Source organism: Rana temporaria, chromosome 1 (genome assembly GCF_905171775.1).
Source record: "Rana temporaria chromosome 1, aRanTem1.1, whole genome shotgun sequence".
NCBI lineage: Eukaryota > Metazoa > Chordata > Amphibia > Anura > Ranidae > Rana > Rana temporaria.
Window position 1 is genome coordinate 354,060,545 of NC_053489.1, and position 26,039 is coordinate 354,086,583.

Here is a 26,039-nt window from a genome sequence, read left to right on the forward strand (position 1 = left end):
GGGGTGTCTGTGTAACATACAGGTGTCCGGGGCTGTGTAATGTAAAGGGGTCCAGAGGTGCAGGGTGCTGTGTAATGTAAAGGGGCCCAGAGTGATGTGTAATGTAAAGGGGTCCAGAGGTGCAGGGTGCTGTGTAATGTAAAGGGGCCCAGAGGTGCAGGGTGCTGTGTAATGTAAAGGGGCCCAGAGGTGCAGGGTGCTGTGTAATGTAAAGGGGTCCAAAGGTGCAGTTGTGGAGAGGGGGTACACAGTAGTGACAGAGATATTGAAGAATGCAGGGGGGTGTTTTTACATTTTACGGGAGGGCAGATATAGGATCTGCCCCGGGTGCCAAATGCTCTAGGTACACCTGGCAGGCCACAGGCGGATTCTGCAGGAATGACAGCGTGGGCGGCTGTCCTTGCCTTGCTATGAGGAGCAGGGATGAGGAGCTCATATGCAATGCGCACTGAGAAGACAAAGGAGCGCAAGAATCCACAGAAGCAGGCAGCAGATGTAAAAACTTTTTTCTGTAAGTAAATTATTTTTTTATAAATGCAGTGTACTGCTTAATGCCTGTTTTTGTATTTTCTTTTTTAAATAGGGTGTTTCTTAAAGAACAGTAAATACAAAAGTTAAAAAATACTTTATTGTAATTATGTTTGATATTTGATAGTAAATTTACAGGTAGTGGTATTATACCATGTGATTTACTTTATATGTGGCGTTATTATACCGTGTGAATAAAAGTTGTATTTTTATCATAGCTTGTAATCTTTTTTTTGGGAACTTAACTGAATGGAAGGCTTTAAATGGAGCTGGTATTGGAGAAATGGGTGTGGTTACCGAGGGGTGTGGTTACTAAGGGGCGTGGTCACTGAGGGGCGTGGTCACCAGGGGGCGCTGTAAAGCTTTCTCGCACAGGGCGCCTAAAGGCCTAAGGCCGGCCCTGGTTACGCATAGATAGCCAGAAGATCCGACAGGTGTAATTGTTTTACACTGTCGGATCTTAGGATGCAGTACCGCGGCCGCCGCTGGGGGGAGTTCGCGTCGTAAACCAGCGTCGGGTATGCAAATTAGCAGTTACGGCGGATCCACAAAGTTTTTTCGCGTTCGCTACATCGCCGCTAGTCAAGTTTCCCGTCGCAAAGTTACACTTTTTTTTGGTGCCTTAACTTTAGTCAGCAAGTGTATTGCTGTCTAAAGTATGGCCGTCGTTCCCTATCTAGGATAAGTTACGCCGCCGCGATTCTACGTGAATCTGGCCCTTTGATAATTCCACTCATGTGGAGTGTGATGAATCCTCTCCTTTAAATCCTTATCTCTTCAAATAGGTCGTAAAAAGAAAAAAACTAATAGGGTGTAACGTTGTTACCACTCTGATAAATTACACCCAGGTGAGTAAGGTAGAAGACATTTTTCTAATTCATTTTCCCCCTCTCTTGACTGCTATTAAAAAAGACATAGGGCCAGATTCACAGAAGAAGTACGCCGGAGTATCTACTGATACTCCGGCGTACTTTCAAATTTGCCGCGTCGCATCTTTAGTTTGAATCCTCAAACCAAGATACGACGGCTTTTGGCTTCGATCCAACAGGCGTACGGCTTCGTACGCCTTCGGATTGTAGGTGTAATACTTTGGCGCCCGCTGGGTGGAGTTTGCGTTGTTTTCCACGTCAGGTATGCTAATTAGCTGTTTACGGCGATTCACGAAGGTACGCGCGGCCGTCGCATTCTCTTACGTCGTCGCTAGTCGGCTTTTCCCGGCGTATAGTTAAAGTTGCTATTTCTTGGCCTATCTTTAGACTTGCCATGTTAAAGTATAGCCGTCGTTCCCGCGTCGAATTTTAAATGTATTTATTTTTTGCGGAAGTCGTCCGTGAATAGGAAAGGACGTAACTCACGTCGACGTTCAAAAAATTACGTCGGTGCGACGTCATTTCGCGCAAAGCACGGCGGAAAATTTCAAAACGGAGCATGCGCAGTCGGTTCGGCGCGGGAACGCGCCTAATTTAAATGATCCACGCCCCATTTGAATTAGGCGGGCTTGCACCGGAGGGATTTACGCTACGCCGCCGCAAGTTTACAGGCAAGTGCTTTGTAAATCAAGCACTTGCCTGTAAAACTTGCGGCGGTGTAACGTAAATGCAATACGTTACGCCGCCGGAACTGTACCTGAATTTGGCCCAGTGCGTCTTGGCAGGGTGTCTTGTTTTCTATCTTGTCAAGATGAACATAATGCTTTGCTTACTTTATTTTCAGGCCCTTCCAATCCATATCCTGGGTCCCCTTTTTGCATGCGGTTAATCAGGCCCTGGTTACTTTCCTATGGGCTCAGAAGCCTCCACAAATTGCAAAGTCGATTCTTCATCTACCACACGGCATGTCATATGACCAGTGTGTTGGACTGGTCCTGTCATGGACCTTTGAAACAATGGGTTCAGGTAGAAAAGCTATTTTCTGAGATTGATTTAGGGGTAGTTACAGTGGTGCCAACTGAACTTGCACCCATGAGTCCGTGCTCACCCCACTGTGGGGGAGACCTGGCGGGTGTGTTCCAAGGCATTTCGAGACCTCTCTATTGCCCCACTTCCCTCTCCGCTCACTCCCATAATTGGCAATCCTGCTTTCAGCCCTGCCCTCATCTACCCTAGATTTCATGATCTGAGGTCTGACACGATGTTTCAGGCTTGACACTTTATTGTCAATGGGCATTGGGTTTTTAGACAGCAAATCTTAGATGGTCAAAAGTATGCGGGTTTATCTTTTTGGCAAAAAATGCCATTTGCTCATTTTATAGGCTCTCTACCCTCCCCAGACGCTTTTAGGAGGCCTCCTACATCGTTTGAGCTCCTTTGCCAGGAGCAATCTCCTTTGCGCCATGTGGTGTCTCAGACTTACCATTTACTGATTTCCCCACCGTTGGACTTCAGATCTCCTTATATTGCTAAATGGGAATGGGATTTAAAGCTGAACCTCATGGATAAGCAGGTGGAGAGAATTATGCTGTTCTCCTATAAAACCTCTATATGTGCTAAAAACCAGGAAGCCGTTTTTAAAGTTTTTACCCGGTGGTACCATACACCGGTAAAGATCCACAGGATGTTCCCCCAGTGCTCGGACCTATGTTGGAGGTGTGGACAGGAATCCGGCTCCATCCTCCAAATTTTCTGGTCCTGCCGTCTTCTGCAATCATACTGGGCAGAGGTTCACCGTATAACCCAAAAGTTCACTGATCACGAGTTATCAATTTTGTTTACAGAGGAGTACAAGTAGCTGCTGATTTAAATCCTTTTATAAGTTAATATCACTGTTGGGGCACGTGTCCCTGGAACACTGGCAGATGGTTCTTCCTTTTTGTATACACCCCCCCCCCTTTCTTTATTTTTGCTTGTTCTTCCCCTCTTTATTCCTCCTCTGATTTGCTATCCTTTATTCCTTTATTTTATTACACAGTGTACAGAGACTTCCTAGCCCTTGGCATTCCGGGTCACCTCTTCATGCATATCTCTGCCTCCTCTGTATGTTCTGGTAAACACTGTTTTGAAATTTCTGTGGAATTGTTTCATTATAGTTTTGCCAGAGTTGTGGTTTATGTACTTACCATGTGGTGTCTCAAAGTATTGAAAAAAAAACAAAAAAAACAAGCCTGTGAATATCTTTTTCAGATTTTTTCAGGCCGATCACATGACTCCCAGCAGATCTCCTACTCCATCTACAGGCTACAGTGGGAGGGACCGAGATCTCCCTCTGATGCCAGCCAGGGAGGTTACATGACTGCTGTGCTGGCCACTCAGCCCCTCCCACTGTAGCCCGTAGATAAAGTAGGAGAGTGGCTGGGAATCACATGACCGGCCTGAAGAGATCTGAAAAAAGGTATGTATAGGCTTTGTTTTCAACAAACACTTACACTGTGTGCTGTAGCTGCATTAAATAGAGGGGCTGGCAGTTTTTAACAGTTTACTTTGCCACTCATTGCAGCAGGAGGGGGGGCAGAGACTGATCACACACACACACACACACACACAGGAGCTGACAGGCAGGGAGGAGAGGGAGAGAGGAGAGCAGCGGATGACAGAGGCACGTAATCAGGGCTCAGAAGGGGGACAGAAGAACAAGCAGAGTCAGACAGGATTTTTTACAGCTTATAGAGGGGCTGACTGGACAGAACAAGCACTGTGCTGTTCAATCTGCTATAAGGGAACAGGATCTTTTTTTTTTTTAGGGTCACAACCACTTTAAGTAATAACTTCTTACCTCAACAGTGATAGGAAGATAATTGTAAACTGTGAGCGGTATTTTCACTTGCTCCCCTCGTATCACATGGTATGGCAGTGTGAAATCAATGAAGAAAGATTTGAATGTTTTCAGGTATGCTGATCTGGCAACTCCAAGTCCCGTTTCTTCAGACATGGCAATGACCTCTGTTACCCATGTAGTTATAGAATCTGGGACCACTATATGCAGTTCAGTCTCATCAGAAGTATCACTGGGAAGACAGAAAAAGTTAATGCATTTACTGTATATAAATCAAAATAGTTCCTATTGTGATATTTAGTCTGACCTCTATAGTGAACTAATTAGCAGGTACATTCAATCCACCAGATTTTACCACCACCAAGTTGCATTCCCTGACCTCACCACTTCTTTCCCATTCTCTGGGAAGATAGTATATGAAAGCTCCAACATAGCTACCTCCTATTTTCATATAATAAAAAAGACGTAGCCTAATGAACTACACTAACTTTGCTACATCTCTGCATATAATACTTGGTGACATCTGATCATGACAGTATAATTTCTTGCCCTTTCTTGTCCCCTTGACCATTTGTCCAGATGGTGGGCCCCTGTTGTACAAAGTCAGAAACTTAAAGCTGGTTAGAAGATGGAGGGATAACTGTATACAGTATAACTACAGGTTCTACACTCTGTACTGTCCAGATTTCAGATTACTAAGAAGTCTCACGATACTTAGTCCCTGCACTGCATAAATTGCAATAAAATATATTTTTTTTTATACTAACTCCATAACTGCCAACGCTGCCTAATTTCTAGTGCAAGTTTTGAGGCCTCATCGTTTAAGAATGAAATCTCTGTGATGGTTTGGTTTTCCTTGATTTCATTATTTTGTATTTTTTAAGAATTTATATTTTGACAATAAGCATACCATTATAGTGTAAACAGTAATTTGTTAGGTCCCTGTCAAATGGAGTGGATCCGTCTTGACGGACAACGCTTGCGCAGCGGGCATCGCTCCTCTGATCCCCGCTGAACAGGCGGATGACTGTTCTGTCTGCGCTCACTGTGCAGAGACGGACCTGTCAGACTCCTGCTCTCCTCTATGGGGAGATCGTAAGAAGCCTGTCCGTTTTCATCCGATCCCATCCCATCCAATCTGAACCATTGGACAGATGGCAAATGTAAAGCCATCCATCTGTTTTCATCAGATTTTGTTGGATCGGATGTCAGCTGACATCCGCCGCCCCACGGAGGACAATTGGTGGCCCGATACTTTTAATTAAAAAAAAAGACTGATAACTTTTACTTTGCTTTGTAACTTTTAGCCATAGCTTACCTGACATTGAAGCAGTGCCAGACCAGGGTTTCAGGAAAGAAAGTCCTTTTTCTTCTCTCAAATCTGTAAGAAAATCAGTCATAACTGTATACGAATGTTTCAAAAGTGTCAAATTTCAATATGCTGCTTAGCACTGTGTAAACTCATATCTGGGTTCCAGGCTCTTCTCTGTTTGACTCTAATAAATTAGGGAGGTTAAGACAGAGAAGAGCAGACACTAACATAGTGGGCCAGATTCACGTAGCGCAGCGGATCTATAGATCCGCTCGATCTACGTGAATTAAGATCCGCTCCCGCAAGTTTAGGAGGCAAGTGGCTAATTCACAAACAACTTACCTCCAAACTTGCAACGGCGGATCCTAACTCCCCCGGCGGAATTCAAATTCCGCGGCTAGGGGAGTGTACTATTTAAATAAGGCGCGTTCCCGCGCCGATTTAAATGCGCAGGCGCCGTCCGCGAAATTTCCCGGCGTGCATTGCTCCCACTGACGTCGCTAGGACGTCAGTGGTTTCGACGCTTACGTAAACGACGTCCGTCCGTATTCGAGAACGACTTACGCAAACGACGTTAAAAAATTCAAATTCGACGCGGGAACGCCGGCTATACTTAACATTGGCTGCGCCTGATAAAAGAAGGGGTAAGTATACGAGGGGTACGCCGATACGGAAACGTCGTAAGAAGACTGCGTCGGGTCTGCGTACGTTCGTGAATTTGCGTATCTCGCTGATTTACATATTATTTATCGTAAATCAGCGGGAACGCCCCCGGCGCCATTTTTAAATTTTAAAATAGATCCGACAGTGTAACACTGTCGGATCTAGCCCTATCTATGCGTATCTGATTCTATGAATCAGGCGCATAGATAGGACCAGTGTAAGTCAGAGATACGATGGTGTATCTGTAGATACACCGTCGTATCTCTTTGTGAATCTGGCCCAGTAAGTGTAAAATGTTTTAATTCGATCTATCCCCAGTGCCACCAGACAAAAATTGTAGATAGTGCTCTGGATACACAGCCTTGGTCAATTTTACATTTAATATAAATCACTTGAGATAAACTGGTACATTTGGACCTTGCTATTTGATTGGCATTAACTGCTGTAGTAATCTTCTGAAAAAAAAAAAAAAAAGCTTCTGTTAACTTACCGGGGTGCTACTCTGTTATGAGAAGATGACACAAGCGTTCCTGTGTGTGGCTGGAAAGCTGGAACTGCCTCATCTGTGTACATTCCATCGCTCTGTCTGTAATTTAGACTTACCACATCTGTCATCACAACCAATCCTGTCTCCTGGATAGGCAACAGGGAAAAGAAAAAAAATGTTGTTAGTTTCTTGGGTCCCTTCTTTATAGAAGCACAGGACTTTCATTTAAACTGATTATCTTGCTACACAAGCTGCTTCTTACACAAGCCTGGGCATACCCTAATCACTATGTGCACTCCTGATTCCCCCCCTTGTTGAGCGCCCCCCCCCCCCCCCCACTGTGCAGTGCTGCTGGCTCTGGCTTCCCTCCTCTCCTCTCTCCTGGGCTGCCCATGACTAAGCATTTCCTGCGAAACATGTCGGGAATGTGGCTAAAGTTTTACTAGCTTCACTGACTAGAGACGCCGCTGCTGTTTAGACAACTTGCCGCTACTGGGAGCCGGGAATCTGGAGTGTGGTGAGCCTATTCCAACTGAGCACACACCTCAGGTCCGCTGTGACCGCCTAGCACTGCAGAGCCTACTAAACACTGATGTTTGCTGTGATTTGTTTAAAGCTGACTTTTCATTTTTTACATGTGAGTTTAATGAATGAAGTGTTGCTGTGATTTTGAATTAAACTGGTGGTACAATTTTACACTATTGGAGCACTTCTTTTGTTCTCATGTACATTATTGAGGGATTATCACAGTGGTCCAGCTAAGATTCGTTTATCCATTTGTGGGATTATACACAAGTGATTTAGCCTAACACGAGAGTGAAGGGCAAATCTGTCTGATGAGTGCGTTTTTCAGAGGGGAGATATCACAGCACGGTGGTGTAGTGGAAGATTCACAGAATAAGGAATTTTCTTATCAAGTTTGTTCATCAATTTTTTATGGACTTTATATCACTTGTCACGTGGTGTTATTGAGTTTATATGTTATTGTTTATTTATTTATTATTATATTAATTAGCGCTGCAATTTTCTTACACCTACAGTGCCTTGCGAAAGTATTCGGCCCCCTTGAACTTTCCGACCTTTTGCCACATTTCAGGCTTCAAACATAAAGATATAAAACTGCAATTTTTTTTTGAAGAATCAACAAGTGGGACACAATCATGAAGTGGAACGAAATTTATTGGATATTTCAAACTTTTTTAACAAATCAAAAACTGAAAAATTGGGTGTGCAAAATTATTCAGCCCCCTTAAGTTAATACTTTGAAGCGCCACCTTTTGCTGCGATTACAGCTGTAAGTCGCTTGGGGTATGTCTCTATCCGTTTTGCACATCGAGAGACTGAAATTTTTGCCCATTCCTCCTTGCAAAACAGCTCGAGCTCAGTGAGGTTGGATGGAGAGCGTTTGTGAACAGCAGTTTTCAGTTCTTTCCACAGTTTCTCGATTGGATTCAGGTCTGGACTTTGACTTGGCCATTCTAACACCTGGATATGTTTATTTGTGAACCATTCCATTGTAGATTTTGCTTTATGTTTTGGATCATTGTCTTGTTGGAGGACAAATCTCCGTCCCAGTCTCAGGTCTTTTGCAGACTCATCATCATCAGGTTTTCTTCCAGAATGGTCCTGTATTTGGCTCCATCCATCTTCCCATCAATTTTAACCATCTTCCCTGTCCCTGCTAAAGAAAAGCAGGCCCAAACCATGATGCTGCCACCACCATGTTTGACAGTGGGGATGGTGTGTTCAGGGTGATGAGCTGTGTTGCTTTTACGCCAAACATAACGTTTTGCATTGTTGCCAAAAATTTCGATTTTGGTTTCATCTGACCAGAGCACCTTCTTCCACATGTTTGGTGTGTCTCCCAGGTGGCTTGTGGCAAACTTTAAACAACACTTTTTATGGATATCTTTAAGAAATGGCTTTCTTCTTGCCACTCTTCCATAAAGGCCAGATTTGTGCAGTATACGACTGATTGTTGTCCTATGGACAGAGTCTCCCACCTCAGCTGTAGATCTCTGCAGTTCATCCAGAGTGATCATGGGCCTCTTGGCTGCATCTCTGATCAGTCTTCTCCTTGTATGAGCTGAAAATTTAGAGGGACGGCCAGGTCTTCGTAGATTTGCAGTGGTCTGATACTCCTTCCATTTCAATATTATCGCTTGCACAGTGCTCCTTGGGATGTTTAAAGCTTGGGAAATCTTTTTGTATCCAAATCCGGCTTTAAACTTCTCCACAACAGTATTTCGGACCTGCCTGGTGTGTTCCTTGTTCTTCATGATGCTCTCTGCGCTTTAAAACGGACCTCTGAGACTATCACAGTGCAGGTGCATTTATACGGAGACTTAATTACACACAGGTGGATTCTATTTATCATCATTAGTCATTTAGGTCAACATTGGATCATTCAGAGATCCTCACTGAACTTCTGGAGAGAGTTTGCTGCACTGAAAGTAAAGGGTCTGAATAATTTTGCACGCCCAATTTTTAATTTTTTTTTTTTTTTTTTTTAAAGTTTGAAATATCCAATACATTTCATTCCACTTCATGATTGTGTCCCACTTGTTGATTCTTCAAAAAAAATTACAGTTTTATATCTTTATGTTTGAAGCCTGAAATGTGGCAAAAGGTCGCAAAGTTCTAGGGGGCCGAATACTTTCGCAAGGCACTGTATTTAGGTTACGTTTTTTCTGTTTAAATATTTATTTACTAAGCAGCAGCTGTATTTTATTTAAAATGTTTTCATTGGCACAGTGGTGATGGAGATTACCCAGGGCGTTTGTATCCTATATCAATCATATATTGTCAGTATATCAGTCTGAGCTGTCATTTGACTTCCTTACTTCTATCTGCTTTTATAGTTTTACAATGCTCTCTTCACTTTTTTTGTGCAAACTATAAAGGTCTCCACAAAGCCATTTTTCAATTCTATTGGCCTCACTTACTGTGAAAGCAAACATAGCATCCTTGGTAATATCCCAATGCCATGAAAAAACTGATGAACGTCGTTTCCTCTGAGAACCCAATCCTGGCCACCAGAAATGTCCTTCATCCTTTCCAGTCCCAAAAGCATCTGAAACATCAAAAGTGGCAAGTTCCTGGAATATCTGCAAAAACCAAGTGAAAGAATGTTTAGTACTTTTATTAATTAACAATCTCATACCCTCATATACCATAGCCATTAGTTGTCCACTAACTTATAACCCTAATTTTTGAAAGAAAAGGACAATAACTTGGCTGTGTATGGGGTAAAAAAAAAAAAAAAAAATATGAGAATGTTGTTACACTTTTGTAAACAACAGATAAACAACCTGCCAAACGGAACAGACAATAGGTAAAGATGCAGAAAAGAGCAGTCATCTCAGAGGCCAGAAGCTGATAGTGTCCACATAAATCTTTATGTACAAAGACCTTGTGTAGTGCCTAGATATAATGAAGTACATACAGATACAGAAATCTTAAACAACTAAAAAAGCTCCTAGAGATTCAAGAAATGGTAGGCCACATGGTCTCTCTCCACTGGGACCATATGGCGTGAAATTTTCACATGGCATTTCTAAGATAGTGGATAGTGTGTTTTTCAATGGTGATAGAGCAGTTAAGGTCCATTACCCTTTTGGACAGAGTGGGCATTGAGTACAAAATTCATTTACGTGCAATTATCTGCGAGCAATAAATAACGCTCAAGAGATGCTAAACACCAAGGTTTGGTCTATTAACCACTTGACAACTGGGCACTTAAACACCCTTAATAACCAGACCAATTTTCAGCTTTCGGTGCTCTCACATTTTGAATGACAATAACTCAGTCATACAACACTGTAACCAAATGAAATTTTTGTCCTTTTTTTCCCACAAATAGAGCTTTCTTTTGGTGGTATTTGATCACCTCTGCGGTTTTTATTTTTTCCGCTAATAATGAAAAAAGAACGAAAATTTTGTAAAAAAATGATTTTTTTTTCATTTCTATTATAAAATTTTGCAAAAAATGAATTTTTCTTCATAAATTTGGCCTAAAATGTATACTGCTACATATCTTTGGTTAAAAAAAAAAAAAAATTGGGTTATTATTTAGTCTGGGTGAAAGTTATAGGGTCTACAAGCTATGGTACCAATTACTGAAAATTGATCAATTTGATCACATCTGAAGTACTGACGGCCTTTCTCATTTCTTGAGACCCTAACATGCCAGAAAAGTACAAATACCCCCTAAATGACCCCTTTTTGGAAAGAAGACATTCCAAGGTATTTAGAAAGAGGCATGGTGAGTTTTTTGAAGTTGTAATTTTTTCCCACAATTCTTTGCAAAATCAAAGTTTTTTTTATTTTTATTTTTTTTCCACAAAAGTTTCATATTAGCAGGTTATTTCTCGCACACAGCATATTCATACCACAAAATACACCCCAAAACACATTCTGCTATTCCGCCCGAGTATGGCGATACCACATGTGTGAGACTTTTACATAGCGTGGCCACATACAGAGGCCCGACATGCAGGGAGCACCATCAGGCGTTCTGGAGCACCCAGACCAGTTCTGACATTTCTCTCCTACATGTAAAAATCATCATTTATTTGATAGAAAATTACATAGAACCCCAAAACATTATATATGCTTTTTTAGCAAAGACCCTAGAGAATACAATGGCGGTCGTTGCAACTTTTTATCGCGCATGGTATTTGCACAGCAATTTTTCGAACGCATTTTTTTGGGAAATAAAACAGTTTTGTGCTTTTTAAAAAAAAAAACATTAAAGTTAGCCCAATGTTTTTGCATAATATGAAAGATGAAGTTACGCCGAGTAAATAGATACCCAACATGTCACCCTTCAATATTGCACACGCTTGTGGAATGGCGCCAAACTTCGCTACTTAAAAATCCCCATAGGTGACGTTTTAAATGTTTTTACTGGTTACATGTTTTTAGTTACAGAGGAGGTCTGGGGCCAAAATGATTGCTCTCGCTCTAACGTTCGCAGCGATACCCCACATGTGTGGTTTGAACACCGTTTTCATATGTGGGCGGGACTTACGTGCACATTCGCTTCTGTATACGCACGCGGGAACAGGGGCGCTTTAAATATTTATTTTTTATTTTTATTGTTCATTTTACTTTATTTATTTTAGTTTGACACGTTTTTCCCCAAAAATAAATGTTTTGATCACTTTTATTCCAATTACAAGGAATGGAAACATCCCTTGTAATAGGAATATAGCATGACAGGTCCTCTTTACAGTGAGATGTGGGGTCAATAAGACCCCACATCTCACCTCTAGGCTGGGAAGCCTGAAAAAAAACAAAAAAAAAAAAAACGATCCTGGCTTCGATCGCAGCGGTGAGTCAGAAGAAGCACCGGAGGGCGAAGGGAGTGGGGACGTCCACTTTTGCCTCCCGTAAGAACGATCAAGAGGCGGAACAGCCGCCATGATCATTCTTATGGTGTAGAGAATCGCTGGCTGAAAAAAAATGATATCTGAATGATGCCTGTAGCTGCAGGCATCATTTAGATATCCCTGCACAAAGTCAAGGACCTCATATGACGTGGGCGGGAAGTGGTTAAAACACATTTTTTTCCCCAGAGTATTTTCTGGGTACTGCAGAGTATTGGCCGGGGTATTGCAAAGTATTGGTGTTGGGGTATTGCAGAGTATTGGCCGGGGTATTGCAGAGTATTGGTGCGGGGGTATTGCAAAGTATTGGTGCGGGGGTATTGCAAAGTATTGGCCGGGGTATTGCAAAGTATTGGCCGGGGTATTGCAAAGTATTGGTGCGGGGGTATTGCAGAGTATTGTGTGGGGGGTATTGCAGAGTATTGTGTGGGGGGTATTGCAGAGTATGGTGCGGAGGGTATTGCAGAGTATGGTGCGGAGGGTATTGCAGAGTATGGTGCGGAGGGTATTGCAGAGTATTGTGCGGGGGGTATTGCAAAGTATTGGTGCGGGGGTATTGCAGAGTATGGTGCGGGGGTATTGCAGAGTATTGTGCGGGAGGTATTGCAGAGTATTGTGCGGGGGGTATTGCAAAGTATTGGTGCGGGGGTATTGCAGAGTATGGTGCGGGGGTATTGCAGAGTATTGTGTGGAGGGTATTGCAGAGTATTGCGCGGGGGGTATTGCAGAGTATGGTGCGGGGGTATTGCAGAGTATTGTGTGGAGGGTATTGCAGAGTATTGCGCGGGGGGTATTGCAGAGTATTGCGCGGGGGGTATTGCAGAGTATTGCGCGGGGGGTATTGCAGAGTATTGCGCGGGGGGTATTGCAGAGTATTGCGCGGGGGGTATTGCAGAGTATTGCGCGGGGGGTATTGCAGAGTATTGCGCGGGGGGTACTTGCGTGGGGACGTCCACTTTTGCCTCCCGTAAGAACGATCAAGAGGCGGAACAGCCGCCATGATCATTCTTATGGTGTAGAGAATCGCTGGCTGAAAAAAATGATATCTGAATGATGCCTGTAGCTGCAGGCATCATTTAGATATCCCTGCACAAAGTCAAGGACCTCATATGACGTGGGCGGGAAGTGGTTAAAACACATTTTTTTCCCCAGAGTATTTTCTGGGTACTGCAGAGTATTGGCCGGGGTATTGCAAAGTATTGGTGTTGGGGTATTGCAGAGTATTGGCCGGGGTATTGCAGAGTATTGGTGCGGGGGTATTGCAAAGTATTGGTGCGGGGGTATTGCAAAGTATTGGCCGGGGTATTGCAAAGTATTGGCCGGGGTATTGCAAAGTATTGGTGCGGGGGTATTGCAGAGTATTGTGTGGGGGGTATTGCAGAGTATTGTGTGGGGGGTATTGCAGAGTATGGTGCGGAGGGTATTGCAGAGTATGGTGCGGAGGGTATTGCAGAGTATGGTGCGGAGGGTATTGCAGAGTATTGTGCGGGGGGTATTGCAAAGTATTGGTGCGGGGGTATTGCAGAGTATGGTGCGGGGGTATTGCAGAGTATTGTGCGGGAGGTATTGCAGAGTATTGTGCGGGGGGTATTGCAAAGTATTGGTGCGGGGGTATTGCAGAGTATGGTGCGGGGGTATTGCAGAGTATTGTGTGGAGGGTATTGCAGAGTATTGCGCGGGGGGTATTGCAGAGTATGGTGCGGGGGTATTGCAGAGTATTGTGTGGAGGGTATTGCAGAGTATTGCGCTGGGGGTATTGCAGAGTATTGCGCGGGGGGTATTGCAGAGTATTGCGCGGGGGGTATTGCAGAGTATTGCGCGGGGGGTATTGCAGAGTATTGCGCGGGGGGTATTGCAGAGTATTGCGCGGGGGGTATTGCAGAGTATTGCGCGGGGGGTACTGCAGAGTATTGCGCGGGGGGTATTTCAGAGTATTGTGCGGGGGTACTGCAGAGTATTGCGCAAGGGGTACTGCAGAGTACTGGCAGGGGGTACTGCAGAGTATTGCGCGGGGGTATTGCAGAGTATTGCGCGGGGTTTTTGCAGAGTATTGCGCGGGGTTTTTGCAGAGTATTGCGCGGGGTTTTTGCAGAGTATTGCGCGGGGTTTTTGCAGAGTATTGCGCGGGGTTTTTGCAGAGTATTGCAGATTATTGCGCAGGGGGTATTGCAGAGTAATTGCGCAGGGAAGGCAGAGCATTGCAGAGGGAAGGCAGAGTATTGCAGGGGTTAATGCAGGGATGGCTGAGCAGGGATGGATGGATCTGTGACTGCAATAGTCACAGATCCATCCCACACTGCTGCTGCCATCCGCGCTCTCCTCTCACACTGTACCGATCGGTACAGCGAGAGGAGGGAGGAACCGGCGTCATCAAATGACGCCGGTTTGTTTACCTGTGATTGCGCCGTCATTGGACGGCGCGATCACATGGTAAAAGACCGCGGTTGTCGGTCAATTACCGAGATCTGTGTAGCGCCGGGTCTCATAGACCCGGCGCGCACAGAATTTTCAGTGTGCGCGCCCGAGGCGGCGCGCATTACTGCTTCTGGTGGGCGCCGTTAAATAACGGCGACCCCCAGTTAAGCAACCACCTTGCCGCCGTTATATGACGGCGGCTGGTGGTTAAGTGGTTAAGGATAAATCAATATAACCAGGCAGATAAGTAATGGAGTCCTCTGGAAGGCTGGTGTCCTTTTAATTTAACCCAGCGGGCTGAACAAAAAAAAATGGACAGATTGCTGTACTAACATAGCTCTTGTTGAGTACAGCAATCTCCCCTGCTGTGCTTTTGTGTTCTGACAGCCCCCCTTTCCGGTCGCCACCCCCCAGGGTCTGCTTTCCCAGTGTCAGGACACAATGATCAGATGCTGATCGGATGCTGGTTTTCCAGCATGTCCGTTCAACAGAAGCTAGTCGTGAGACTAACTTCTGTCAGACAGGGAGCTGTACACACAGGGAGAAAGTCAGCCGGTTCCTGGCATAAGGGTCACTGCCACCTCGCACAATACCATGGCAGCTTGGGATATCGCCACAGAAGATGGATAAAGTAGCCCAGGGTCTGTCCACACCTCGCGCACCTTGGATCTTCTTGCTGTGTCAATAATGGACATAGGAGAAAAGAAGACCGTGGCCAAAGTGGGATGAGCTTGGATAGCATGCCTGATCATTTTGTAGTTTTGCATAGGATTTCAAAGTGCTGTTGTCATACAACTATGCTAGGTTATGTATACCTGCCTCCTCCCACCTCTGGAAGCCCTAATGCTTATCAATTTCAGGAAATAGCGGATTGCCCCAAATGTTTAGTGAATGAGGCATTTCCCAGTAATTTTGTTGTCCCATCCCAAATTTTACCCATTAACAATACAGTGGGTAGGGTAACCTGCAATGCGTTACAAGTAGGCACTTCTAAAGTAGATAGGGAATGTCTGCCCAGGTTAACATATGAGAATATACAGTACATTAATATTCTCCTACGCCTAAGAGTAGTGTAATGGTGACAGATCTATCACAGGTTCAAATGAAAGCACAGGTTTTGCTGCCCTCTAAAGGGTCGGGAGAAAAAACCCAATAGAAACACTGCTACAAGGGCTGGGACAGTGATAATAATGGGGGATTTTAACTACCCTGAAAATTGACTGGAGTAATGGCACTGCAGGAGCAGTTAAAGGGCAAAAATGTATAAACCTGATACAAGACAATTTTATCATCCAGTTCATTGAGGCCCCAACTCGGAATGATGGTCTTCTGGACCTGGTAATCTCAAACCATGCAGAGCTTATTACTAATGTTCATATACTGTAAAAGAACATCTGGGTAGCAGTGACCATAACATGATTTCATTTAATGCTCATACTGGAAATATAAAAACAGTCCAGCCTGAGCTTGTTTGGCTGGGCTTCTCCTATGGCTCACAAAAGTGCAAATCATTGTGCAGTTCTGTGAACCGTTTTCAGCAGAGAGCGGTCTGAAGTCTGCTCTCTGCTGATGTTACTGGAAACAGTACAGGCACCGCGTAATCAAGACAATAAAGCCTGGATCCACCAGGTGTCTGGACTGATGCCTGGCCCCCTCAGTAAGTATAAATGGGCCAAAAAAAAAACATACTTCTGTTTCAACTTTAGGTGAGCACATTTACCACATTTTCCAAAGATGAGGGCTGCTCTCCAAAACTTAGACTGGGAGGAAATATTGGCATCGATGAACACAGAACAGATAACAAGAATACAACACTTCATCCCAATCCGCATCCTCCAGCTCCCCCACGTCTGCCACCCAACGGTCTTTCAACTGATATGCAGAAGTCATGGCAGATAGCAGAAGACAATTGTAGAATGTAGAGGTAAGCTTTTTAGACTCCGAGCCCAATATTACTTAGAAGTAATCTTCCTGGAGTGTTAAGCTGTTTCCGTGAGAGCCCCCAAACCTTGCAGTGGTGGTATAACAAACCCTTCCGACTCCCAATGGTTGAGGGGTCTCCTATATATCTAAATAGGAGATGAAAAGGGTGTGTAATTACCGGGGAGAAAGGGGCGCATACCAGGGCAAGATACCGATCCCTGTCCCCCTTATCGAGGTGGAAAAAGTGGGATAGCTGTGCTGACAAATAATAAAGATTAAAATCAAGAAGTGCAGTACCAACAAAATGTGTGGGGTTTTTTAACGTATGCCAGGATAGTTTGTGACGGGAGTTACCCTATACGAAGGTGTTAAGAATAGCTTCCAGAAATTTAAAGATACGCAATGGTAGATATACTTTAGCATGCCAAAGAATGTATAGGATCTTGGGCAACAATACCATTTCATTTAAGTTGATGCAGCCCATTATCCCCAAAGGAAGCCTGGCCCATAGATTTCAGTACTGTATACAAAGATTCTAATTTAAATTGTACATAATCCTTAGGGGATCGAGTAATCAAAACCTCAAGATACTTTAGAGAGCTTGTACGACTGTAGGGACTCCAATATCTATGGGAAGGATCTGGGACTTATCCCAGTTGATTTTAAGGCCAGAATGCTCGATTACGCACAATACGGTCTGTAGGAAGGGACCTGCATCTTCTAAGTACAAAAGCATTTCATCCGCGTAAAGGCTAATTGTTTTGACCATTTGACCGGATTGTAGACCAGTAATTGTTGGGTATATTCTAAGTGTTATGGCCAGTGGTTCAACGGCAAGAGCATATAACAAAGGGAATAAGGGGTAGCCCTGGCGCGTACCCCTGGATAGGGGGAAGGAATCAGAAACCTTACCATTGACCAAGATACTGGCTACAGGTGCTTGATATAAAAGTTGCAGCCATTTGATATAATTTGGGCCAAAACCGAATCGATAAAGGCATTCCCACAAGTAGTCCCATTTGACAGAGTCAAATGTTTTGGCTGCATCCAAGGACACTGGAACTCTGGAGCCCACCTGTTCATGCTTGGCCTGTAAATTCGTAAATAATCTCTGTAGATTGAATGCCGTGTTTTTCGCTGGCATAAACCCAATTTAATTAAGATGGATTAAGCTGAGGATTACCTTATTTAACTGCAAAGCAAGGATCTTGGCCAATATGTTGATGTCCAGCTGAAGGAGGGTTGGTTGGTATGATTCTGGGAACATGGGGTCTATACCAGGTTTGGGTAAAAGTACAATTAAGGCTTCCCCCATGGATCTAGGGAGGGAAGCATACTTAAAAATGTAAGTAAATAGTTCCCGCAGTTTGGGGAAAATAGACTCCCAAAAGCATGTATAAAACTCAAGGAAGCCCATTGGATCCCGGTGGTTTGGAGGGAGCGAGGTGTGCTATAGCTTCAGCAGTGTTACCTGTGCAGGGATTAAAGAGGGGAAGGTGATGGTACTGAGAAGCTCACTCAAGTTTTCTGGACAGTGGTTGGTGGGGGAAGGGTAACTATAATGGGTTTGCCAAATGCAGCGTGTAGGGAAACTACTGTCGGAGGTTTATGGTCTAAATGGCCCAGGTAAGCCAGTAGTCGACAAGCCTATGTGCATTTATAATTTTTTTTCTTGAAAGGTGAACTTGACCTTTAATTTAACCTGAATGTACCAATAAATGTAACCCGTATACCCACCCCTATCCTGAATTTACCACTAAACTTTAAGTGCCCCTGTTACGGTTTAAAAAATTAAAGGACAGGCAACCTGTAAAAGAAGAACTCCCATCCTGATGGACAGAGTCAGCGGGAAGTAATATAGGCGCCAGCGCGAAGAACGACCTCCAAGCTCCTGATGGGCAGGAACACAGTAGTGATACAGGGGTCAGCAGAAAGAACCACCTCCTAGCAGAAGGAAAGTTATCTGATACACGTAGAAGTGTCAGACAGCAGCAGTGTCCAGAATTCTTTAATGGAGCAAAGAATTAACACACCACTAAAAATGTGGATGCAATGCTTATTTTACAGGCTGCCTTTCATTATTTATTTTTTTTACACAGCAACAGGGTCACAATAACCCTTGAATTCCACATAACTATATATTCATAAATCATTTGACTGAAGTTCTTTATATGCCACATTACAATTCCAGTAAACCTTGATATAGTAGCTAACCTTTTCAGGAGTTATCTTGAAGCCATTGCCCAGGAGATACGCACTTTTATCCACCGTAGATACACACACACAGCTTCCTCTGGTAGTCCTAACTTTAATATTTACAGCATCACCTGGTCTAGAGTCATTGGTGGAGAGTGACACTGACACCTGTGGCACATAGTGAGCAATCAGAAATGTTAGTTATTAAATGTGAATAGGTCAAAGAACCAAAACATATAATTACAATTAAATACAATACAAAACTACAGAATACAAAAATACAATTCCTCCAGCCTCCTCCCATCTTGGAATTTTTTTATATATTCCTAAATAAAAGCAGAATAGATTCATGTTTAACCAACATCAGACCTACTCCTCAGCTAAAACATGCTTTAACAAGACAGAGAATTGTAGCATTACTACAAGTACTGCCCCACCTTAATCCAGTTGAAGTGGTGGTGTAAAGGGGTTACAAGAGGCCAAAATCTAGTCAGATTAAAGGATTCACACTAGTTGCATTTTGAATACATTTATTATTTTTTTCAAATAAATATATAATTAAATTTTACGTCTGCCTGAAGTTCAGCTTTAAACATATCATAGCATATTTACGTCACTATTTTATAATACACTTTACCTTGTTCTCAAAGGCCGGTTCTATGGGTATCTGGGCACTGTCAGTAATTCCTTCTCCATTCTCCCTTACATAATAAACCAAGAGTCGACTTAAAGGAGCCATATTATGAGTTACAGAAAAATGTACATATGTCAGCCACACTTCAGAGTCAGGAGGTGAATGGTCTGTTGTATCTAGCAGAAACCAAAATTAACATTAAATATGAACACTGCCCAGCAAACGGGACTGTATACAACAAAATAAAGTGCATCTAAATAAAAAAATAAAAAATAATATGCTGCCGCTTATAAACCTCCATTACAACCAGAAATTACACTTTAATATTTACAATCATGTTGCAAGGAGCATATTACAGTTATTCTGAAAACATATTTACAAAAATAACATTTACATTTTTAAATGGCAGTTGCCTTTGTTCTCATATTGTCATCGGTCATACTAGCAATAACAACCAACTCGACTCCAATGAATTAGGAATCTGTGGCAAATATTCTTCCAATAGTATTTTTGTCTTATCTGTAAAATGCTTTTCCTGGAGTACATTACAGGATCTTGGACCCTGGGTTATGGAGCTGCCTTCAGGTGACTGGATACTTTTGTAAACAAAGCTGTAGAGACAGCCATAGCACAGCCCCTTCCACTGTCAGCAAGCCTCAGTTTAGTAGCAAACAATAAGCAAAAAGGAAATTGGGACTGGTAGACTGTGCAAGTACAGTACTACTGTACAGTACTCATAACTTGGTTATGAGCCCCTTCCTAAATTGAGATTGAGCTATAAAATCAGATTAATTTTGTTTAATGTTAGGTTAACATGGTGAAGTTGGGGATACCTAAAAAATATAGGGCCAGATTCACAGACACTTACGTTACTCCGCGGCGGCGTAACGTATCCCATTTACGTTACACCGCCGCAGGTTTACAGCGTAAGTGCCTGATCCACAAAGCTCTTATCTGTAAACTTGCGGCGGTGTAACGTAAATGCGCTCGGCGCAAGCTCGCCTAATTCCAATGGGGCAGGCACCATTTAAATTAGGCGCGTTCCCGCGCCGAACGTTCTGCGCATGCTCTGTTAGGAAATTTCCCGACGTGCATTGCGCGAAATTACGGCGCCCCGACGTTTTTTTTAAATGCAAAGTGCGTTACGGCGTTTCGTATTCCCTGACGTCTTACGCAAAAAAAAAAAAAATCTAAATTCGATGCGGGAACGACAACCATACTTTAACATGGCTGATCTAAAGATAAGCCATGTTAAAGCAGGTGTAACTTTGCGACGGGTAAAAACTACTAGCGACGACGTACGGGATTGCGACGAACGCGCGGATCTTCGTGGATCGCCGTAACTAGTCATTTGCATATTCTACGCCGACCGCTATGGAATCGCCACCTAGCGGCCGGCCTAGAATTACATCCTAAGATCCGACGGTGTAAGTCAATTAAACCTGTCGGATCTCATGGCTATCTATGCGTAACTGATTCTATGAATCAGTCGCATAGTTAGGACGGGCGGATCACAGAGATACGACGGCGTATCAGGAGATACGCCGTCGTATCTCTTCTGTGAATCTGGCCCATAGATCTTGAAACAGAGAAGTCTGAAGTTGCTGGAAGTACTTAACAAACCATATTGTCATTTAATATTATTAAAAAATGCAATATGGCAGCCTGGAGGCCTTTTGTACACAGGGGGTGTACGGAATGTCCACAGAAATGTTATTTCCTGCTTGTTTGATTAGCTCACAAATTTTCACAGAAGTCTGTACTAAGATACAAGTCCGATTTCCTGACGCATTCATGGCAGCACACACTGGGTTGTGACTCCGCCCCCACAACCTGACAGGATTAGTTAGCTATAAATTCGAAGAGGAGACACCCGGCATCATTCTCTTTTTTATCCTCACCTGACAAGGACGTGGATGTACAGCTTGCCTCCTACCGCTATCGCCCCAGCAGGTTCAGCCTCTCCTGTTTGGAAGTCCCCCCTGTACAGTCTCTAATAGAGCTATATGGGGGAAACCCGCTCTGGTGGTCTCAGGGGCTAAATCCCGGCAAATTCCTGGCATCTACAAGCTCTAAATAAGCTTAGAACTCTGGCAGTGGGTCTCCCTCTATTCCAGGTATTTTTGCCTAGCTGCATCCTGTATGCCTTTATAAGTATGCCCTTATATTTATGCCTTATATGTATGCATGGGTGGGGGTGGTGTTCCTGCTCGTTTTTACCTTTTTTTTTTACCTTTTTTTCTGGCAGGCTTGCTGGGCCCCCCGCTCGCCGCGTTTCCCCGTCTGCTCTGCGCATGCGCGCAGCGTTCTGATGATGCGGCAGTCTCCCTCGCCCTCATCCAAAATGGCGATGGGACGCGCGCGGCGCTACTGCGCATGCGCGATGGCGTCATCAGCGCCGCGACGGCGGCGCCGAATTTAAAAATGCTCTTTTTTTGTATTTTCCCTTTCCCAAGATGCTGCTCTGCCGTTTTTCCTGGAAATTTCTCCTCTAAGGTACCTAGCTCTTCTCCTCTTCCTGGCTACCTCATCCTGTTTATTCCACCTTTTTTTAACACATTCTGTTGCTTTCTCCAGCTCCCATATCTGCTGCTGTCTGCTCACTCCATGGAACCCACTGCCCTAGCAGACCACTACCAGCAAACGAGGTATGGAGGCCATCATTTGACGGGTAAGTACTGAAGAGAAAAAAGAGAGCCGGCCACTGAACACTGCCTTTTTTTGCAGTCCCACCAGGCCTAGAGACGCAAGCCCACGACGCAGGGAGAGATCCAGGCATGTATCAAGCAGGAGGTCTCACAAGAGTCGGTCAAGATCATCCTCCCGTTACCACGATCAAGGCATAGCCGATCACGCCACAGCCGTTCCCGTCGCAGCCGTTCCCACCGCAGACGGTCTCCCTCACCGCACCATGAACATTATCATGCCCGTCCTGCAGCAAACGCCTGCTGGGTATGCGGTGCTACTGCAATGCCAGGGAAGCTAGACTGTCACTCTTGCTTTAATAAAGCAACGAAGGAAAGGGCGATGGATGTTAGAGTCTCTTCTGACCGTCCAAGAGAGCCGGCACACGAAGCAGCCTGGGCCGTGGCCCCTCTAGCCTGCGATGACCCCACTCCGGGCACCTCTTCGGCCTTCAGTCCGTATGCCCAGCTACCAGGAGCCCTTCCCGATCTTGAGGAACAGGAGATGATATCAGGGTTTGATTTTAGCTTGGTCGAACCCTTTGCACGCTCTGTTAAGGAGGCCATTGGCTGGGAAGAACCTGTGGCGGATCCCCCGAAGGTTGGGAAATACTTTCCAGAATTAAGGAGGGACCCCGAACTGTTCCCCTTCATTGAGGAATTGGAGGACCTCATCAAAGACGAGTGGGAAAAACCAGACAAGCGGCCTGGTCTGTCCAATAAACTAGCCAAGTTATACCCTCTGAAGGAGTCTAAAGTTTCCTCCCTCATCAACGCTCCCATCGTTGATTCATCCCTAATGCGGCTCGCCAGGCATGTCACGCTGCCTATAGAAGACGCGGTCTCGTTCCGAGATGTCCTCGACCGCAAGATTGATTTGGAGCTAAAGAAGGCATACTCTACGGCAGGGGGAGCATGCAGACCAGCCATTACCACGGCGGCTGTCGCCAGAGCCATTTCCACATGGGCAGCCAATGCTGAGAAGGCCCTCCTGGATGGTACCGATCAGGGGGAGGTGATATCCACTTTACAGGAAATCAGACTGGCTGGCGACTTTGTGGCAGGGGCTTCAGTAGATGCCATTCGCTCCTCGGCTAGATCCATGTTAGCCTCAGTGATGGCCCGCAGAGCCTTATGGCTGAAGCCCTGGGTCGCCGACACAGCATCGAAGTCAAATTGGTGCAAGATACCATACGATGGCACAAACCTGTTCGGCGCTAAATTGGACTCAGCGATCTCCAAGGTCACTGAAGGAAATCGGGGCTTATTCCCTCGGACAGGAGGCCCAAGCCTCAGAGGAACCCTACCTTCAGGTGTAATTTGCCTGAGAGATACAGGGAGGCCAGAACCTATCGCCCCGGCAGGGAGTTTAGGAGAGATTGGAGAACTACTCGCCCTCCCTTTGCAAAGGCTCAGAAGACCAAGGCCATTACCGCGGGGGACCAACCAAAGTCTTTTTGAAGCTTTGCCTGCCCACCCAGCTCAGGTGGGCGCCAGGCTCAGGGCTTTTGCACAAGTTTGGTCAGAGCACATAAAGGACCCATGGACTCTTTCTACGATCGATCAGGGTCACAAGTGGAATTTTATGGGGGCATTGCCTCACACCGTCTTCCAACCCACCAAGATTCCATCTTCTCCGGACAAAAGGAAGCTTCTCGTTCAATATGTTTCAGAGCCGATTCTAAAGGGAGCAGTCATAGAAGTTCCTTCGCACCAAAGGGGCAGGGGATTTTATTCCCCTCTATTTTTGGTCCGAAAGAAGTCAGGGGACCTTCGGCCGGTTCTGGACCTCAAGCGACTCAACAGGAGAATTCAGATAGAAGCTTTCAAGATGGAAAGTCTCCAATCGATTCTTCTGGCAGTGAATCTAGGGGATTGGATGCTGTCAGTGGATCTTTCCGACGCTTACCTCCATGTGCCAATTCATCCTGCGTTCCAGAAGTTTTTACGCTTTTCCATCAGCCAACAGCACTTCCAATTCCGATGCCTACCGTTCGGCATCTCTTCAGCACCCAGGACGTTCACAAAGGTCCTCCTACCTCTCATAGCACTCCTCAGGGAAAGGGGACTTCGCGTGCATCACTATCTGGACGACATCCTGCTTTTAGCAGCGAGCCAGGAGACTCTGCTCCTCCAGCGGGAGATTCTGATCTCTACCCTTCAGAGTTTCGGCTGGCTGATCAATTGGCGGAAGAGCAGCCTTCAACCTTCACAAGTGATGATATTCCTGGGGGCAGAGTTGGACACAAAACAGAACAGGGTACAGCTGCCCCTAGAGAAGGTGGAACCTCTAGTTCGGAAGGTACGGAACCTACTGTCCTCCAAACTCGCGTCAGCCAGAACCTGCCTCAGCATACTGGGCTCGATGTCTTCAACCATCCCCATGATACAGTGGTCCCAATGGAACATGAGAGCCTTCCAGAACATCTTGAAACAATGGGACGGAGCTTTAATGCACCAACACATCAGGATTCCCAGCCGAGTGAAACACGCTCTTTTGTGGTGGACTTATCCTCCCAACCTCAGGAGATCCAGACCTATAGCTCCTCCGAGTCCGGAGATCATGACATCAGATGCCAGCGAGAAGGGCTGGGGGGCCCACTACCAGGACCAGACAGCCCAGGGACCGTGGCACTTCCCTGCTCGGGGCACAGTTTCAAACATACTGGAGCTCCGAGCTGCGTTCCAGGCCCTCTTAGCCTTCGCGCCTCTGCTACAGGGGAAGTCCGTTTTAATCCGGATGGACAACAGAGTAGCGGTAGCTTATGTCCAGAGACAGGGCGGTACCCGAAGCCACACTCTACTAGAAGAGGTTCACCCCATAATGGAATGGGCACAGGCTCACCTATTGGACCTGAGAGCAGTTTACGTTCCAGCGGCACAGAACACGTTAGTCGACTTCTTGAGCAGGGAACTTCGTTCAAACGAGTGGTCCCTGAACCTCCGGGAGTTCTCCACTCTGACGGAGGCATGGGGGACTCCAGAGATCGACCTAGCGGCAACACCAGCAAATGCCAAATGCTCAAGGTTTCTTGCCAGAGTACCCTTTCCGACAGCAGAGGGGACAGATTGCCTTCTTCATCCATGGGACTTCAATCTGGGGTACATCTTTCCCCCAACTCTCTTGATAGCAAGGTTTCTATCCCGGCTCCGAAGGTCATCAGCCACAGTGATCGCAATAATACCATTCTGGCCAAGGAGACCGTGGTTCACGACTCTCCTGCAGCTCAATACCCGACCTCCAATCCACCTACCGGTCTCAGCAGACCTCCTTCACCAAGATCAGCTCCTCCATCCGGCTCCAGACAGGCTCCACTTGACAGCCTGGAGGTTGAGAGGGCTAGACTTAGGGAACAGGGATGTTCCCAGGCAGTTATAGCAACCTTAATGCAGGCCAGGAAGGTCACCACAAACACTGTCTACACCAGAGTCTGGGAAAAATTCGCCCACTTGGCACAACTCAAAGGTTGGAATCACGTCTCTCCGGATCCTTACCAAATCCTAGAATTCCTGCAAACAGGAATTGACAAAGGCCTGAGCTCAAGCACCCTGAAAGTACAGATCTCCGCTCTGTCTGCCAAAACGGGCACTAGATGGGCCCTGCACCCATTGATAATTCAGTTCATGAAGGCATGTATTAAAATTAGGCCGCCCAGGAGACCATCCTTTCCGGCTTGGGATCTTTCAGTAGTTCTGAATCGCTGTCCAATCCTCCCTTCTTCCCACTCAACTCAATCTCCTTATGGGACCTGACCCTAAAATTGTCCTTCCTCATTGCCATTGCTTCGGCTAGGAGAGTGTCGGAGTTACAAGCTCTCATGTCAAAAGAACCATACTTAGTTTAACTGCCCAACAGGGTGGTACTAATGCCTTGGACATTAAGTCTGCAATTTCTAACTACCTGTCGGCCACTATCCACCTTCGGTCAACAGACGCCCTCCTGATTATACCTCACGGAGCCAAACGAGGTCAGGCAGCCTCCTCTCGAACCATCGCCTCTTGGCTAGTTGAGGCCATCGAAAAAGCATATTCCACTCAACAGCTGGAGATCCCAGAGGGCATCAAAGCGCATTCAACCAGGGCAGTGGCTACCTCTTGG

General features: G+C 45.3%; 1 protein-coding gene across 2 annotated transcripts in view; it reads right to left on the minus strand.

Moving 5' to 3' along the window:
- The window catches only part of CPAMD8 (C3 and PZP like alpha-2-macroglobulin domain containing 8), a 307,162-nt gene that overhangs the window by 162,590 nt on the left and 118,533 nt on the right, over window positions 1-26,039 (minus strand). For both annotated transcript variants that reach the window (XM_040321178.1, XM_040321172.1), the window contains exons 15-20: window positions 19,260-19,432; window positions 18,641-18,790; window positions 9,644-9,805; window positions 6,702-6,844; window positions 5,555-5,617; window positions 4,237-4,468 (exon numbers count right to left, since the gene is read on the minus strand). In XM_040321178.1, coding sequence (XP_040177112.1) covers window positions 4,237-4,468; window positions 5,555-5,617; window positions 6,702-6,844; window positions 9,644-9,805; window positions 18,641-18,790; window positions 19,260-19,432 — 923 coding nt within the window. The remainder of the gene's footprint in view (window positions 1-4,236; window positions 4,469-5,554; window positions 5,618-6,701; window positions 6,845-9,643; window positions 9,806-18,640; window positions 18,791-19,259; window positions 19,433-26,039) is intronic.